Source organism: Tripterygium wilfordii, chromosome 8 (genome assembly GCF_013401445.1).
Source record: "Tripterygium wilfordii isolate XIE 37 chromosome 8, ASM1340144v1, whole genome shotgun sequence".
Classification (NCBI taxonomy): domain Eukaryota; kingdom Viridiplantae; phylum Streptophyta; class Magnoliopsida; order Celastrales; family Celastraceae; genus Tripterygium; species Tripterygium wilfordii.
The window spans coordinates 307400-325894 of NC_052239.1; the positions used below are offsets into that span (position 1 = coordinate 307400).

At 37.1% G+C, this 18495-nt stretch overlaps 1 protein-coding gene and 1 pseudogene across 3 annotated transcripts; one reads left to right on the forward strand and one right to left on the reverse strand.

Annotated features, from left to right (window-relative positions):
- The first annotated feature begins 690 nt into the window (after positions 1-690).
- LOC120004229 lies at positions 691-5638 on the forward strand. 3 transcript variants are annotated; one of them, XM_038853502.1, is made up of 4 exons: positions 691-851; positions 1046-1096; positions 1949-2062; positions 2933-5638. In XM_038853502.1, the coding sequence occupies exon 4, from the start codon at positions 3063-3065 to the stop codon at positions 5268-5270; it is 2208 nt and encodes a 735-aa protein (XP_038709430.1). In that variant the 5' UTR covers positions 691-851; positions 1046-1096; positions 1949-2062; positions 2933-3062; the 3' UTR covers positions 5271-5638. The 3 variants fall into 3 exon arrangements, with proteins under 3 accessions (XP_038709430.1, XP_038709429.1, XP_038709428.1); XM_038853501.1 differs by lacking the exon at positions 1046-1096; XM_038853500.1 differs by lacking the exons at positions 1046-1096; positions 1949-2062.
- A 1953-nt stretch (positions 5639-7591) lies between these two features.
- LOC120003678 lies at positions 7592-17156 on the reverse strand (annotated as a pseudogene).
- Positions 17157-18495: the final 1339 nt, after the last annotated feature.

An 18495-nucleotide genomic window follows, 5' to 3' on the forward strand; every position in this document is an offset into this window, starting at 1 on the left:
ACACACTCATGTAACGTGCATGCACTCATATAACACCCATCGATTCCATTTAGGTCATAATACAAAACAAACTCTATCTAGTTTTCAAACCACTATCTCATACACACACGACACATTATATCTCTACCTCTATATATATAAAGAGAGATATATACACACACATATGACATTTTTTTTTTTTATCAAAGCGCACTCCTACAAAGAAAAAAATAATATAAAACTTAAAAAAATGTTATATACACACATATGACATTCATGACTCTACATGGTGAAATAAATATTATGGTCACGTGCTGAGTTTTGACCTAACTTATCATATTATCATGTGAAAAATTTATGTGCGAGCGGATCTGACATCTGAGTTTAGGTCACGTGGATATTCAAAAGACAAGATTGTATGGTATCAATTATTAAAAATAATGTGAAATAAAAATTAAACATAAAAAGTGATATATCTTAAAAGTTATGGAAAATATTTTGAAAAAACGTGCCATTAATTGAAGATCTTCTATACAATTCACCATATATTTGGTTGTGTATATTCCCATCTAGGTTAATATATAACTAGAGTTCTTTAACTATGGTCAATATTTAACCATAGTTAGTATTTAACCATGGTTAAGTAATCATGTGCATCGCCCCGGATCTCCCATTATAAAAAGTGTTTTATAGAGTTAAAAGAACAAAACCACATTGCCTTTTTCCATATCTTCAGGTTATATTTTGGTCGTTCTTGTGAATTCTGTTTAGATTACCAGGTACCTCTTGACAGAAATGGGTCATTGTACATGGTGATTGGCGGGTTTCCTCAGATTCACGTTTCTTCATCCAAGAGACTTGACTTTTAATTGGTAAAGACTCAGCTACCTAATTTTTTTTATCCGTGGTTTTCATATACAGAAAAGCATTTATGGCTATTAACTGAGAATTTTCTGCGCTGTTTTTGAAGATTTTGGTGTTTAGGGTTTAAGTTTGAGGAGGGTAACAGTACTCAAAACGATGAAAATTGACCGTTGTTGGCTGTTTGAATTTTGTTTCACTGTAGATCCAAGAAAAAGTCGCTGTTTGATTTGGCTTTTCTAAAATTTATTTCGAGGTTGGTTGAATTTTGAGCTCCACGAGTTGGGTTTCTTCAATTGGTTTATGTTCTGTGGTTCAATGTGTATAGTTGTTATCTTCAATTGGTTTTAAGAAGTAAACAATGCTGAAAACAGGAATTCGATTACCATGTAGCTTATTGCATGTTGGTTATGGCTGTCCTCAAGTGAATGCACTCGGAATTATTTGTGTATATTACTTTGAATTCTCTTATGTCTTGTTGAAGATCAACCATTGTCTTTGAAAATTGGATTGAATTAGATACTATATCATCTGTCTTGCAGAAAAGAAAAGTTTGGTCATATAAAAGGGGAATGAAAGTTTATAGTATCAGCTTCACGGGCACGTTGCATGGGGGCTACGTTGTGTGTCTGTCGATAGATTGAGTTGTTGAGATATTAAATGTTATCGTTTTGAAGATTCTGAATTTGATGTATTGGACTGTTTGGATTTACATATCACATATCTCTATTAAAAGAAATTGTAATTCTGGGACCGTAGAAAGTTTAACTTAGTAAATGCGGGACTTGGAGTCCTCAAAGATCATGATAAAGAGTATTATTATTTCATTGACAAACATCATTTGTATTCAATGTTCTGACTTCTGAGAGCTTTATGGAAAAAAACTAAAAATGTTTTTCTCTGGTTAGAGTAAAACTATTGTCTCATAGGGATTTCGAGGTTGGAAAGGAGGCTATTATGTGAATTAGGTTATTTTTATGTTGGTTATTGAATTGTGCTGTTCATATTTAGATAGCCAATGAATAAATTTTAATATATATGATACCTGACTTCTGATTATCCATTGTTCTGTTTTTTCATCTTGTGGTGCTGGCAATTGTGGATATAGTTAACTTCTTAATCATCAGCTTCCTATAACTTGAGACCTTAAACATGGTCAAGAAGAACAATGTCAAGAGGAACGTTGGCGAGCTAGAATATATTATGTAGTCAGGTTCAAATGGTCAGTTTCATTTATTTCATTTTTTGAAAAGTGAAAACAAAAGTTTTCTTTATAAAATTAAAGTTGTTTTCCAGTACATTTTAATTTGAAGGAAATATACATCAAGTTCTCTACAAATGAACAACCACATACACCATGAATTATTTTATTTCATTTTATGCTTTTATTTATTATGTCTTCTCAACTGAAGTAAACATGGTCACTGCATGTTTTACTTTTCTCAACTTGATCTCATTATCCAGAAACTGAATGCAAAAACCAGAACCAAATGTGTGTTCTTCGCTTGTTTCGCTGCCAAACACACTTATTTTGTCAATCAATGAGAAAAGTCATTGTAGATGTGTGTAGAAGTAAAAACATAAGCTTTTTGTTGTGAGATGGAACTGATCACCGTATAATCTTTTGGGGAATCATATCACTGTGTATTTTCATTTTCTATTATTCTATATGCGAAGCAAATTAATGTTACTACTGCTTTTGCTTAACATTTTGTTGTTCAAATTGAAAGGAAATTTTGGACTTTATGTTTTGTAAAATGGTGAGAACTGTTTTTAATGGATAGTATTGAATATGAATTAATGAAGAATCAGGAGTCCAATATGATATATTTAACAATTTTCTAATCATGGAATTTCGCATATCGTTGATTTATGTTGCAGTATGAATGCTTAGTTGTTTTTAAGTAAGTTAAGAGATTGCTCTACTGCTTTTAACATCACATGTTTGAAAGATTGGTTTCCTTATCTGTTGATTGTTATATTTTTTCAAGTTAAAGGATCTCAATTTTTGATATCATATTGATGGTGTCTTTACTTTTATTTCCTAAACAGCGTTCTCATTTAGATGTTTTCTATTCTGTCTTTGGATTAGGTATGAAACTGATTGACTCACAACCTCTTCGCCTCTGGTTTGAAAGAGCGCAGGCTGTCGAATCTGAAAAGTTTTGGTGTATTTCTATGGAGTAGCAACGAAGAAATATATCACAGTGCATTGGTGAATCATGGAGTGCAATAAAGATGAGGCTTTAAGGGCGAAAGATATTGCTGAGGGAAAGTTTATGGAAAAAAACTACAGTGGTGCCAAAAAATTTGCTTTGAAGGCTCAAAACTTGTATTCTGGGCTTGAGGGTCTATCCCACATGTTGACCGTACTAGATGTGCATATATCTGCAGAGAAGAGAATATGTGGAGAAGTTGATTGGTATGCCGTACTTGGAGTGACCCCCTGGGCCAATGATGAGACAATCAGAAAGCAATACCGGAAACTAGCTCTTCTGCTTCATCCTGATAAGAATAAGTCTGTAGGTGCAGACGGGGCATTTAAGTTAGTTTCAGAGGCCTGGAGTCTGTTATCAGATGAGACTAAGAGAGCAGCATACAACCTGAAGCTTACTCCAAAAATATTTCAAACTACTGTTCCTACCCAGAGTGGGGTTCCCTCAGCTCCATCAGCACCACCCAGAGCAAATGGTGTCCATAAGTTTACCGGTGGGGCAACTTCACAAAGAAAGACTCATAACAACAACACCCGGGCAGGTCCCACCTCAGCCCCAGCTCCTCGTAAAAGAACTGATACCTTTTGGACCATGTGTAACCGGTGCAGGACTCAGTATGAATATCTTAGGATTTATTTAAATCACACTCTGTTATGCCCTAGCTGTAATAAAGCCTTTTTTGCGACGGAGAAGGATCCGCCTCCAAATGTTAACAAGTCTGCAAACTCGTCTCCCCACCAGCAGCATCAGAATTTACGCAACCATCCAACAAACAGTAACCGATTTAATGTTGGAAGAAACTCTGACGCTGCTCAAAATGTGGGACCTGGGGAGTGGGGTCCTTTCTCCCGAATGGCTGGTGTTGGTGGTTTTAGTGCTTCCCCTTCAACTGCTGCTCAAGCTGCAAGTGTAGTTCAACAGGCGCATGAGAAACTGAAACATGAGGAGGCACAGGCAGCTGCTGAATCAGAGAGGTGTCATGTCTCAAAGAGGATGACTGATTCTGCTGTTAGTACAGAGAGACCTTCAAAAAATTGGAGAGAAGATAATTATGGTGGTGACATGAGGAATCAAACTGGTATGGGATTTGGTGTCGGAAGTGCAACAAGGAGTGGTTTTGAAGCACAAAGCACTCACGGTTTTTCTGGGATTGGTAATAAGCACTACAGTGAGAGGGAGTTATCGTTAATAGAACAACGAAAGATTCTGGTGGGGAAGGCACTGAATGTTATTCATGGAAAAGTTCAACAATGGAGTTTAGAAACTGAAGTTAAGGCTGCTGCGAAAGAAAAAGAGAGAGCAAAAGAAAAAAACAATAAGAAACAGAAAGGTGTATTAAATGGTGATGTCCATGATGTCAAACAGCCTGCTGTCACCAATGATGGATACCAGAAGTCTTTACATGGCTCTTCTGTTGAAGCTTCTGAAGAACAGGCACCTATCTCAATTGTTGTACCAGATCCTGATTTTCACAATTTTGACTCGGATAGAACTGAAAGTTCATTTGATGAGGATCAGATCTGGGCTGCATATGATGACAATGATGGGATGCCTCGTTACTATGTTAGAATCCGCAAGGTGATCTCCTTGAAGCCATTTAGGATGCAGATCAGTTTTCTAAATTCGAAAAGCAACAGTGAATTTGGCCAGCTAGAGTGGGTAGGTTCCGGTTTCCCCAAAACATGTGGGGTTTTCAGGATGGGCAAACTTGAAATTAGTGAAACACTGAACTCTTTCTCGCACAAGGTTTCATGGGAAAAGGGCACACGCGGAACCATTAACATCTACCCCACAAAGGGGGATATTTGGGCTTTGTATAGAAACTGGTCTCCGGACTGGAACGAGCATACCCCTGATGAAGTGGTACATAAGTATGAAATGGTGGAAGTTCTCAATGTGTATGGTGAGGAACAAGGTGTTTCTGTGGCCCCTCTTGTTAAGGTCCCTGGTTTCAAGACAGTTTTCCAGAAGCATATGGACCCCAAGGAAGTTAGGCAGATTCCAAAAGAGGAGATGTTTCGATTCTCTCATCAGGTACCTAATTACTTGCTTACAGGTAAAGAAGCTAATAATGCGCCAAAGGGTTATTGGGAGTTAGACCCAGCTGCTACCCCTTTGGAACTTCTTCAGGTTATTACAGAAACCGGTGGGGCGCCACTTGGGGAGACTGATGGAGAGAATGAGAAAGTGGTGATTGACAATGGGACTTCCTGAAGACACAGCAGAATAGCTGAGTTTTTGTGGCTACTTGCTAGTCAGCCCAACCATGTAGTCCGTGTAGTCGTCGTTTCCTAGAACCCCAGGAGTGATCTGCAAGTTGCTTTTGTTTAGTATATAGCTTCCTGACAGTAAAAACTTCATTGTGGGAAGAAAAATACATAGTGGGAAGAAAAAAAAATAGAAAACCTCATGCATGAGACTCCACAGCCTTACATCTTACCTGGTTTTTTTGTTTTTTTTGGAAGTCATGTTTGAGTGAAGATTCAAACTTTGCACCTGTTCAAGTCCGAAGGTGTATGTTCTTGTTGAATGTGTTATCTTTAGTATACACTGCAACCTCTGCAGTCATGCCGTATGCGATCGCAATCTTCTTTCTGGGCAATTAGAGATGAGAAAATCTTGCTTGGTTTTGCTCTTCTTGATGCCATGGTTCTTGTTTGGTCCTTCATTAAACAGATGGACCTGGATAGAGCTTTGGTGACCATTTTCTCTTGTTCTTTTTGGGTGCAGGTTTTCGCATCAGGAAATGGCTCCAATTTCACAATGCTTGCATTTCTTTGGTGATTATTGATTGGAATTGTTACTTTGGTTCATATTGGTTTCATTGAGAACTAGTACTGCAAAAATCCATCTTAAAATCATACCAAACAGCAAACATTGTGGTGATGATGAAAAAGCTCCTTTTTTTAGTTCTTATATGTGGATTGGGCCCCAGTGCTCCAAGCCTCCAACATGGGACCAAAATGTAATGACGGCTGTGTTATCTATAAGGCCCAGTGGTGTAAATTCACAAGCCCATATCAAAGCTAAGCCCATTCGCCACTCCTATAAGTTATGGCCATTGGCAAGCTTAGCAAGTTGGCGTGTTTATGCATGGCAATAACCTCCAATTAATTGCTTTCAAGCAAACACAAGATCTTAAAAACAATAATCATAATATGTTGGACTAGTACGAACTACTATGCATGCAATCCGACAATTATTTAAAAATTTATTCACAGTTCACACAATGAGTGACTCTCCCAAAAATAATGTATCATCACCCAGACTTTTAATCTCACGCCAATCTTGCTTCTTAGTTTTAGCTTCATTGGTCAGGGTATAAATCTCAAAAGTCTTAAAGAGTCGCAGCATCATTCCAGCCTATCTCTCTACAAATATACAACAGATCTCCTCCAGTTGATTTCACAAGATATGTCATGTGCATGCTAGAAAAACGGTCATAACCAATATTGTTCCATATGATTGTTTCCGCTTGTGGCGGATCACCATTAGCATTGATTGACACGAGCCTAGATTCACTTATTACTAGGAGCATACCCTCATAATAACTAATATCATTAGAGCAGAAGAATATGTCGCCCTCTAGGTAATCCCAAGATTGAATTCCGGGTTTCAATATAATGGAGGTTAAGATCGTGGGTTTTACTGGTTGTGACATTGTAGAGACTTTGCTGGTCTTCGCGACCATCCGCGGAAGGGATCATCAACAGCGGAAGTTGTACACTCCACAATTCCATAAGCTGTCGTCTCCGATGCTGTGCAACGGAGTACCAGTTTTGGCAAACCGCACAGAATCTGACGTAGTCCTTGAAAGACACTATACAATCTAGAATTCCGTCGAGAATACCTTCGGGAAGCCACGCCCAGTCTGATTCCGACAACCCCATCACCAATTTGTCTGGCTGAATCAATGAGAAAGAAGGAACTTTTAAGAAACGAGGAGTTCCAAAAGCAAAGCTGAAGTTGAACGAAGATTTATAAGAGGTGTCATTCGAAGTCGGTACAATTAGGAAACAAATTGAGGTGTTGCGGCTTTGATAGGAGGATGGAGGACTAGGGCAACCATACAGTCCAGGTTTTGTAAAGGAGCCCATATTATTCCTAATTGACATATGAATTCTTGGCGATGTGGACAAGGCGCCGCATGGAGTCAATTATAACCCATCTAAGAGATAATGAGACTGTGGGCCTAATCAACATTGGTTCGTCCGGCCATGCCCATTAAGAATTCCCCGCTGCAGTAGAGACTAGAGAGCTGCAGTCGATTGATTATAAACCTACGCTGCATGGCATGTAAAAAGTATAACCCTAATTCGATTAACTTTTGGACAACAGCAGTTATATAAAGAGTGTACTAACATGCACGCTTGCAATGCATGACGACTTGCAAGCAAGCAGAAGCAGTAGGCTTTGGAATGAGAGTGGAACAGTAGCGTTGTTGATGGAGAGTCTCAGAGTCGTCTCCAATCTTTCTTCTGAATACGTTTCTTCCATGACCTGTCAATGACTCCCAGTGTAAAGATGAGTACATTAAGAGCCTCCCCCATGCTAATAATAATTTCTAGGGATAAGTATCACATAAGGAAAATACTAATGTCATCAATTGCAGAGCAACAAGTAGTTTCGTGAATCAGTAGGAAAAATATCATATTGAATGCCAAGCTTTCTGACAAGCCCTCTCAAGCTGTGTCGTGTGTTGCCAAGCTTAGCACAGAACTTTAACTAGCACTGAATCAAAATAAGCTTCACTAATCATTGAAGTAGTTTTCTTCAACAGCTTCTCATCTAGCAATTTTTTTACCGAAATTGTCAGGCTATTTTTTTTACTACACTCGTGACAATGATGCGGAAGTTTTCTCCGCATATCTCCCTGTAAAAGGATCCAGCAACACTCCATACGAATTTTTGATATGTGACTAAGTTTGCAGGCTTTAATTAGATGTATGATGAGTTGGGGAAGAGCAAAATACCTTGGACCCTGGCGTAAGGAGGGTTGGTTTGTGGATGAAAGCTTGGAGTATCCTTCCATATCTTGTGGCTCAATGAAACCACTTCTAGAAACTTCACCAAGATATGATGCTTCATCAACACCTGAGAAAAATTCTGGTCCAAGAGGCCTGAATTCAAGATGCTCACTAGGAGCAGCATAGCACATGAACTCGTCATAAGAATATAGCATATCAGCAGGTGGTGCACCAGTTCCAGACTCCGATGCCTCATCCAGAATTGCCACTGGATGCATGCCATAAGGAGCATTGACATAATCCTGACCTGTAGAACCAGAGAAACCGGATGAACCATAGTGTGAATAGTTCAGGGTCCGAGAATCATGCCTAATCGAAACCAATTAGTTTTTAGATTGGCTATTATTTACTATACCGCAATTCATTCTCATGCCTGGCATCGCAACTTGGGTGAAATCCGGGTAGTGGCCAGCATATTGTGACTTTGAGCTGATATTCCTGCTTCCTTCATCATAAACATGGTAACCCTTGTATTTCCCCCTATGGTTCCTAGCATTTGGATATTGGCTGCCCACAGATGAAATTGGCTGAAGAGAAAAACCACAAGTCAAAAGAAAGGAGAAGCTGAATAAACAATGCGTTGAAGAAATGTAAAAGTAACATAAAGGAAAAGATATCTAAAGAACTAATAAAACATAATTAGTTTTTAAAAAGAAAGGAGAGAATAAATTTTCACAAGGAAAAAAAAATTTGGATATCAATAGCTGAATATTCAACCTTAAAAGGTTAAAGCAAGGAAAAACATAAGCAGTGCACCATTTACAATACCAAACAAGATAGACCGAAAACTTCTAGTTGTTACCAACAGTATTGCATCCTTAGCACTACCCCACAACACTCGTTAAAGCATAAGATATGAGAGAGAGCTTCTAGTAAATACCCTCCCTATGTGATTCTTTAATCTCTAAATCTCTGAATCCATCTTTATCAAATATAGGCTTATTTATAGCACATGATTTAACCTTGTTCTACCAGTTTGATCAAATATCGATTGCTTCTTCTTGAATCTGGATCCCTTCACAAGAAAAACACTGGGCATAAACACTGATGGCAAAAAGGTGTTCATGAAACCATCAACTTGGCCAGTGAGGTTTCAGCCTTCCTACTCAGGTTTGAAGATAGAATGCATGCCAAGGAATGAGCAAATTTACAAAATATTTCACAATCACTTGGTGTTTGTCTTGCAATAAAGTATAAAATTTTTGCCAATGTGTATTTAATAATTTTGAAGCTGGGAAACATTGCATTGATATTCACAAGAAAAACTTGATTAAGTGCATAGCACAATTGTTAAAGTTGAAATCACTGTGGTTTCAGCATTTCTTATTAGCAGGATTTGAGTCTCGTATATCAACATGGACCTGAAGCTAACTAACATACCAGAACCCAAGTACAAATCAGGCTTCAATGACTAACATAAATAGGAAGCAGTGTTTGAGTTAGAGAGTGAAAGCTAAACTCAAAACAGATGAACTTACAGAATGGTGCACCTTTAGTCCAGTAGCACAGTAATATCTAGGAATCTTATCGGCACAGTGTTGATGAAGACCTGCATGTTGACTAAAGCTTGGCCAAAGAGGTGAAATAGGAATGAGATGAGGACTACAATGAGTTAACTGATTGAAGAAGTTCATGTCTTCAGGTGGAGTTGCTCCAGGATCTTCAGATGACGAATATCCATGTGAGTATGTTGGTGGTAAAACAACTGGGGATGGGTAATGCCAGGCATCCTGGCAAAACCGCAAATAATGCAAATTTTGCCAATGGCTAGCGGAATCACTACTTAGAATGTCTGACATTTGATTATCAGAAGGATCTGCTGAAGCACAATCTACCATGGAATTGGAACTATACAAAACCTTCACCTGATCACGATTGTCAGTTGAATCCATGCTACAATCACAAACGCTGTCTTGAAAATTATTAAACTCATCAGCTGGAAGATTGTATACTGGAAGCATGGACAGAAAAGGAACAGGAGGCCCTGTGGGATACAATGAAAATGGCGACTCCCCAGGGTTATTAATAGTTTGCTGCTGTGATTTAGAACCAACTGGAATTACTGAACGTGATCCACTCATTGGTGCTGGTTCACGACCTTGTATCCTGTTAGACTGAACATGGAAGGACACAAACATTTCAGAAATCATGTTTTCATCTGATTCAGGGCATACTTTTGAAAGTGGGATCCACTCTCTATTGCCATCCCCTGCCTGGCAAGAATCCTCAACTGACTCCCTCTCGTATTGCCTACCAGCCTTACATAACCTCTGTGCAGCAGAAATATTTGTGGAGGGCGCTGATAGCCTTCCTCCTTCATCCTTTATTGATGTTAAAGTTTTTGAACGGGATCTGCCCCAATAATAATCAGAAGACATTTTGGTTCTCAAGGAAGTAGCTTGAAAAGCAGGTTTGAGTCTTGAAGTGGCCACAGAGTAAGCACCGCTAGAACCATGACATTGGCAATTGTTGACATACTTTTTCCTGGTCAACCCCATGCCTTCTTTCATAAACTCATGATCCTCGAGTGTAATAATGTCAGAGCTGCTTCTCTGAGATGACTTGCTGTTGAGCTTGGAAACCTCTAGTACGGCAACCAAAACCTCTTGCAGGGAACACATATTGATTTGTCTGTAAACCATTGTCCCTTCCATTACAATTATCTTGATTTGAATCCACTGCTAGCAAATCACTGTCAATTGAGCCAGTCATGTCTTCCCGAAGCATGTGCTTTGTCTCAGAAATAAAACAGCCCTGTGCCATTGCATCTGAGCCAAAATCATCAAGATAGTTATTTGAAAAATTATTAGAGTCAACATCAGAATCAATACTCCAGCTTGATGAGCTCTGCCTAGATGATGGTGGGTCCTCAGTTGAAAATCTTGCAGTTTGACCCGAATGTATCCTACTATCATATGAAGAGGTATGTCTCTTTCCTGTCTCTGGTTCTGTGTCATGCTTTCCCTGTGATGGTCCTTTGAATGTATCTGTCTCTGAACTGAAATATATCCTTGCAAACAGATATTCAGCTTGTACTTCATTGGCTGGTCTAGAGCTTCTGCCCTCTGCAACAAGTGTGTTTGCTCCAGTACTAATGTTTTGAGAAACTTGAAAATTCTTATCAGAGGCCATGGAGCTAACTATGCTCGCATAACTCTTTTTGCCTTTACTGTGAGAAACAGCACATATACTTCCTGATGTAGGCGGATGCTTCAAGGAGTTGTTACCGCACTGAGAAGCAACATAGTTGGATGTATCAAAAGAAGGTCCCATGTCAACACCGGTTTCTTGAATGGGAAAATCTTCTTTTTCGTTCTTGGAGCCTGAATATTTTTTGATACTGCCACAGCCGTCAATCTGATTTAAGTTTATTGATTGGAGACCACAAAGATCAAGGGTACATGCATCAGGATGATACCCGTGCCTGCTCCATGTGTCCTTGAAAAATCGGTCAACTTCAGCCATTATATTTTCATGCGGGCAAACAAGTAAACTTGCCAGCTGTTGAGCCCCAAAGGCAAAAGCACTGCAGATCCTAAAACGGTTTCCTAAAAATAGTTTGAAATTGAAAGTCAGACAACATCATGAACAACAAATGGCTGTAAAAAGGGATCAAAGTCAATTTTTGCATCATTGCCTACACGTCAAATGGTAAAATGTGTTACAATTCTTAAAGCCTGAAGACAGGCCAACAAAACGAAGAAAACAAACCATGCATAGCTGAGTCAAGAAGCAAATGACTATTAAGTCTATCATCAAAAGGAAGCAGAAATTATGTAGGAAGTGCTTTCCATAAATGGGGAAAAAAATCATCTCTATCTCATGTTATCATCAACTAATAACCATAGACAAAATCTACAGTCAATGCGCCATAAAACTCTCTGATTCCATTGGACTTTTAAATGCATCACTCTGCCTTTATTATTAGTATCATTTTATAAGCTCCTACTAACTCAGTCAACAGTGAGAGAATGAACTTTTAGAAAAATCGGGGTGAGATTTGCATTCACCACAGTGCACCTGAATGGTAATATTTATCAGACAGCATCATTCACTACATTGAAAAACCTACCTTTTAGTTCAGGATTTCTTTGTAGTCATTTATATTGTCAATATTATATGCTTCAGGATTCTATAACAATCAATAATAGTGTCACTAACTAAAACATATTAATGACTGAGCTCAAGGTAACAAAGTATGGCTATAAAATAACTATCATGCTGACGTGAAGAGGCACATTTGTACCGATGATCATTGATGCATGTGCAGCCAGCAGTAGATGGCCGACATGCAGTAGCTGCAGTCCAAAACCCATCTCCACAAATTTTAATACAATATGCTGAGAGCAGATGCATTGAAGAAAATGACAACTTTAGAAGCATATGGCAATGGACTTGACATAGCTGTAAGTAAGCATCTATTACATCCACAAATGAAATGTATCAAGGAGGGAAATAGTATCATGGAATAAAATAGTTTATTTACAAGTATGGAAACAAGAAAAGGTGCAATTAATTCATGTGTGCAAACAAAGAATAAATAAAAAAGAAAGAAAGATGTGGAAACATTTTATACTGTAAGAAAAATGATTCAAGTCTGATTTGAGAATTTATGTACCTTTACTGACACTGCGCCCTAGATTGTTGTTCATACACAATGGATCAATGATGTTGAAACATTTGCAAACAAAGGGCTGGCCCTGATTTTCTTGTCCTCCAGGCAAAACATCATTTATCAAACTACATGTATCATGTAACATTTTGCTGAGAAATAAATCTTCATCATCCTTTCGTGGCGGCTCTGCTATAGTAACGTTTTGAATGGCTAAAATCAGAGCCAATGTAATTGCATAAAAACATGTATGGATACAGCAGGAGATGCAAGGAATAAAATTATAAAAATCATAGGTACCAGTCATATCAGGAAGTGAACCACAAGGCACTGGACCCCAGATGCTAACGCAAAAGTTATCCCAGTCAAATTTACTGAACAATTCTAGGAAGCGATAAAGTACCTGTGGATGTACAGAAAATGAACTTCATGTGGAAAGGAAAACATGTAAAATGTACACTGATAAGAAAGATGACTTTTTTCACCTCAAGTGGTCCGGCAAAAGAGTTATTGAAGATGATGAATACATAAAGAACCAATGTCTCCAAAGCATAAGTTGAGATGAGTGCATGAGAAGCACCCAAGATCCGACCCTCATAGTAACACCAAGCCTTAATTAATATAATGCTTCTCTTGTATAAATGGTTTTGGTTAATCAATCTATCAACCTTAAAAGGAGGAAGATATTGTATTTGTCAGAGAAAAAGATGTATATGAGAAAGAGTAGGGGAGAAAATAGTTATTGAAATACCGCCCTTTACTAAGAATCTAGATGGCATACCTCATCAAGGAAGCATAAAGTTGACAGCCCACCAAGTTTATTAAAGGAGATGTCAACGACAAAATTATCTATAACGCATTTTATTATCTTTACCTGCCAAGCAACCAGACTAGATAATTAACAGTAGAAAATCTATCAATTTAAGAAACATCCCAACAAAGAGGTCGACGAGCCTTCAAGTGCGTGCACAGCCGCATGCAGACATGCACATTGCTTATACAAAAAACACAAACACAGAAGGAAATTAGAATACATTCATGAGATTTAACTACGGCTTTCCCTTACAGAAAATGAAGAATCGTGTTTAATTTACAGATGATGTAAGCATATAGGCAACATAATAATGCTTATTCTTCTTTCATTTCTCATCTATTTATTACTAGCCGAGTTCCCATTAATTAAGGAGTGAAATACTGATACAAAGTACTGAATCTAAGATTCAAATCTGATCTTGCAGAGACACAGAACAGTTGCATTATCATGAGCATTTTGCCCAAACCTTCATTTTAACTTTTTCCCCAAGTTAACATCTTGTTGCATCCCTCCAAATTAACTTTTCTACTTGGAATGAGAAAGTATGAAATGAGAACTCAATGCAAATATGAAATTCCGGGGGAGTGGCCCCACTAAACAGGCAGCCCCCTGTCCTCATAAGCGAACAACTCGATAGTTTCAGTATGCATGATATTAAAGTTCAAGCCAGATCCTGTCATTGATGGTCCTTGAGTCAAAAAATACCACAGATTCACAACCTAATTTGCAACTCATAGATCAATAATAAACAATTAAGATGTGATTAGCAATCATGACGACAACCACGTAATGCCTCAATTATTCCAGGATGCAGCCACTAGTAAAAGAGAAACACCTTCTGCAAGCAAAAAAACATCCTGAAAGCAAAAATACCTCTGCGTCAATGTACAACACATCTTTTACATGGAATTCAGCATCCTCACTCGTCGCTTCCTGCTCTAAGATATCACGTACCACACTTTCCCAATTGTCGTTCGGATCTTGAATCATACTGAAAGCTGTTAAATCTATATCCCCATCGGTTAGATATGTTCTGAAGGGCACGGACCCAAAGATGAACATCTGCAATAAGAAAAAAGAAGGAAAAACTAGAGGCTCACATATGAACAATTGGCCAATAATAGGAAGGTGAACTAGGATAGGATGGCTGGTCCAATATTAAGAAGAAAATGATAACTATGTCATATTATGGTGACCCTTTATTTACCTATGTGCAGGCATATATTTATGCACAGAGATCAGGATCCTACTTCTCCGTTCATTAACATTCACTACCTTTCAAATTCATTCAAGCTCCAATAATGCTTTAGTCCATGCAAATTAATGATCGTTAAGCTTGATTGCTTGAATAAACAAAATCACACAACTAACTATTTATCTTTCGATATTTCGTCGAACTTACGAAACTTCAACACAGTAGACCAAAAACTATATGGTATATCATAAGTTGTCATGTAAATACTGGTAAACTAGTGAACAAAAGTCAAATGAAAAAATTTGATGATATCTTCATTGAGTTAGATAGCTTCAGGTCATATATAGAAGAAAAAAAAGGCAAACCTAACACACTGGGATTTATATGGCAAGAACAGACAGCAACAGTTATCCCCACAACTATAAAGTAAAAATCATATGAAAAATACTGCAGCAGTTCTTACAGAAATTTCAAATGCAAATCTCTATCAATGCCAAAACCTGACTAACCACCAAAAGAGAAACAGACAAAACAAACGTACATCACATGGCAAGCACTTCTTGATGAGATATTGGACATAATTTGCGACAGCATTTCGATGCTCCACAGATGTTTGGTTGGGCTGAATGTGGGCAATGAGCTCTGCAGTTCTTTCTTCAGCTTGGAACCATCTCTCAGGGTCAAGTGCTCGAGTTACACAAGCCTCTTCGTTGGGAAAGAGACCATTGGGAGAAAAGCAAACTGGCCTCACCCGGCTGTCAGCACCCATTCAATATTATCTTTTGGAATAGTGTGCCTTCTTAATCAGCTTGAGAGAGAATGAGATAGCTATACCTCGCAATTAGAGTAAAATAAAAGATATAAGTTCCATTTAACTCCCGTTTATCTACTTCTATTTACGTAATTTTAATTCTATGAAAACAACCATATATAAATCAGAAAGATTGGTTTAGGGGGAAAAATTTTCAGAACCCCGGCACACCAACTTCCATGTCTAACTGCAGAAACATTATGGATCAGATAAACAACAAAGACATGAGAAAGATGCTAAACATTGACGAACTAACATCAATTTTTAAGACTGAAAAGACGGATCCTATGAACACTTAAAAATAAATAAGCCTTCCATGATCCTCATGCTAGTTGCCAATGAAACAAAGATATTTAACTATTTAAGTCGCCTTAATTACCGGTCTTAGCCACAAATGCATCATGTCACTTGCATTGATCCTTATTCAAAAGTAATTAGAATCCACCACGTGGAAACGAGATGAATGCACTAAGGCTCGCTCCATATTAGATTTAGTCATAAATGCCACAAAAAGACTGTTAGAGGAAAAAATATAATAAAAAATCTGACTGCTTGCTTACTTGACAACCAGATCATATCATTGAGATGAAAACATAGAAATACGTAGAAGGAACAGATTCTAAGTGCTAGTGCAGCACTACCTAAACTTTTGATAACAGAACTTCACTATCTCTATGGTACTTACTTACTAAAACATAGAAATACGTAGAAGGAACAGATTCTAAGTGCTAGTGCAGCACTACCTAAACTTTTGATAACAGAACTTCACTATCTCTATGGTACTTACTTACTAAAACTATTAGAGTATGAGTGCATAACACTCACAGCAGCCATAAGTCTACTATTTGAGGCAACTGAACCAAATCTCTGAACAAGTAACAAATCATGCATATTAGAATCTGTAAGTGCCATAAATCTAAAAAATAAATTTCCTCTGGAAATAGCATTTAGAAATTTCAACATGCTTCCACCTATACTTAAAACGATTGCAAGGCGGGAACTGCAGCCTGCAGGTTCAAACTTCAGCATCTTTAATACTTCCTCTCTCTACCACTCACAGTGTTTGGTTATACAGAAAATGCAGGAAAAATAGAACGAACGTAATTCTAATGATCAAACTACGTGATTTTACTATATATTCGTATCCACCAAGCCCAATGTAAGCACGTCCTTCAAAAACTAAAACATTACACCGCTTTCCTCTTACTCTTTTGTCTATGGAAACAACATCCGAGAAATTCAAAAAAGAAAAATCAACACACCTGTTCCTTTTACTTTCCCAGAATTTTCTGGTCGACCAAACAAACAACACCACACACATTTACATGCATTAAGAAACTGGCCTCGGAACTCAATAATCAACCAAATCGTAGCAAACACACACTTCTCTGGATTTTCACATTCAAATAACCAAAAAACGATCAATCAAAACCCTACGAAATGCCAGAAAATCATAAACGGAAAACTTGCACAAAAAAAAAGTGAAATTCCAAATCAAAGCCAGTGATTCACATACGTGCATAACACCATGTGTCGAAGATTTCTCGGTGATCAATCTTCAAAGAATTTCTGATACTTCAACGTCTGATTTTCTCTTCTACGAGTAAAGAAATGAAAATCATGAGAAGTATAAGAGAAACAGTACACACTACACAGAGAGCGGTAGAGCGCCTTGTGGGGAGGTTTTTTAGTAGTGTTTGGAAATTGAGTTGTTTGTTTGTTTTAATTAATGATTTTTTAAATTCTTATATTAGTAGGGGGAAAGGGGTTTTGTCGTAATTAGAGAAACCATTGGTGGGCATTACCGGACGTATTTGAAAATATATAAATTGTTGGCGGTAGGAGAAATTTATTTTCACCAGGTTAATATTTTTTTTTATTATCATCGAAGGATTAGTCGTGTTTTAATTTCCTAGTTCATATATTTTTAAAATATTTAAATATTTAGTGACAAAAATGGAACATGATTAATTTTTCAATGGCGACAAATTATATTAATCTGAGAACTGTAGATAGTTTCCCTCTATCCTGGTTTGACGTGTCAAATTTATTTAATATTTCAATGAGCTCTTTTAATCATTAATAAATATATAAATAATAGTTAAATCAAATTTACAAAACCGAACTTAATTTTAGAATATTATAAATATTAAAATGAATTTATTTCTATTGATTTTTCGTTAGCACACTAGACCAATCAAGGATAATTCATGAGTAAATCCTACTTACAAAAAATAGTAATAACGTAATTGCACTCACATATATAAATTATCTAAAAAAATTAATATTTTTATGGTAATTAGCCTTTTCCATATAGAATCACCTATTGAAAAAAAGAGCGAGAAGATGAATAGACTATAAAGATAAGAATCTCTAAATGTGGTAGTTAAATTAATATAAAGAAAATGTTAAGCATCTGTTGGTTTGTTTTTTGTTTTTTGTTTTTCAAAAAATAAAACAAAAATATCTAATTTTTCTTTTTTATGCTTTCAATTGATTTAAACTACTCTCCTGTTTTCCAAAAATGGTAAAATGGGCAATCGAATGTGTTTTTAGTGTTATTTTATGCTTTCCAAAAAATAAAGATAAAAAACGTAGAAAACAAGTAAAATAATAATGAAAAAACATTATCAGATACCTCGGATAGTTAGATTGTATTGTGAATTAACGAAACAAAACTTTTTCGAAGACTACCCAAAAAAATAAATTCATATGGGCCTTTGGCCTAGAGCGGATAATATCAAACTAATGAGCTGAATTTTCTAACAAAAAAACATTAGTCCTCACCTAAAATTGGATTGAACTTTTGAATATTAATTTTTTTTTAATCTTTCTTTTTTTCTCCTGTTAAGTCTGTCCCATAAATCATTCCTCCTCCACCATATCATCCCGGGCTAATTAAAACTATGTTCGGCCCATGTGAAGCTATTTAGCTTGTTTGTGGATCATACCTCTTACAAAAAAGCCCAATATTAAATGG

What these genes read in the sequence shown, in the direction of transcription:
- LOC120004229 (XM_038853502.1), top strand. Translation starts at nt 3,063, where the DNA reads ATGGAGTGCAATAAAGATGAGGCTTTAAGGGCGAAAGATATTGCTGAG.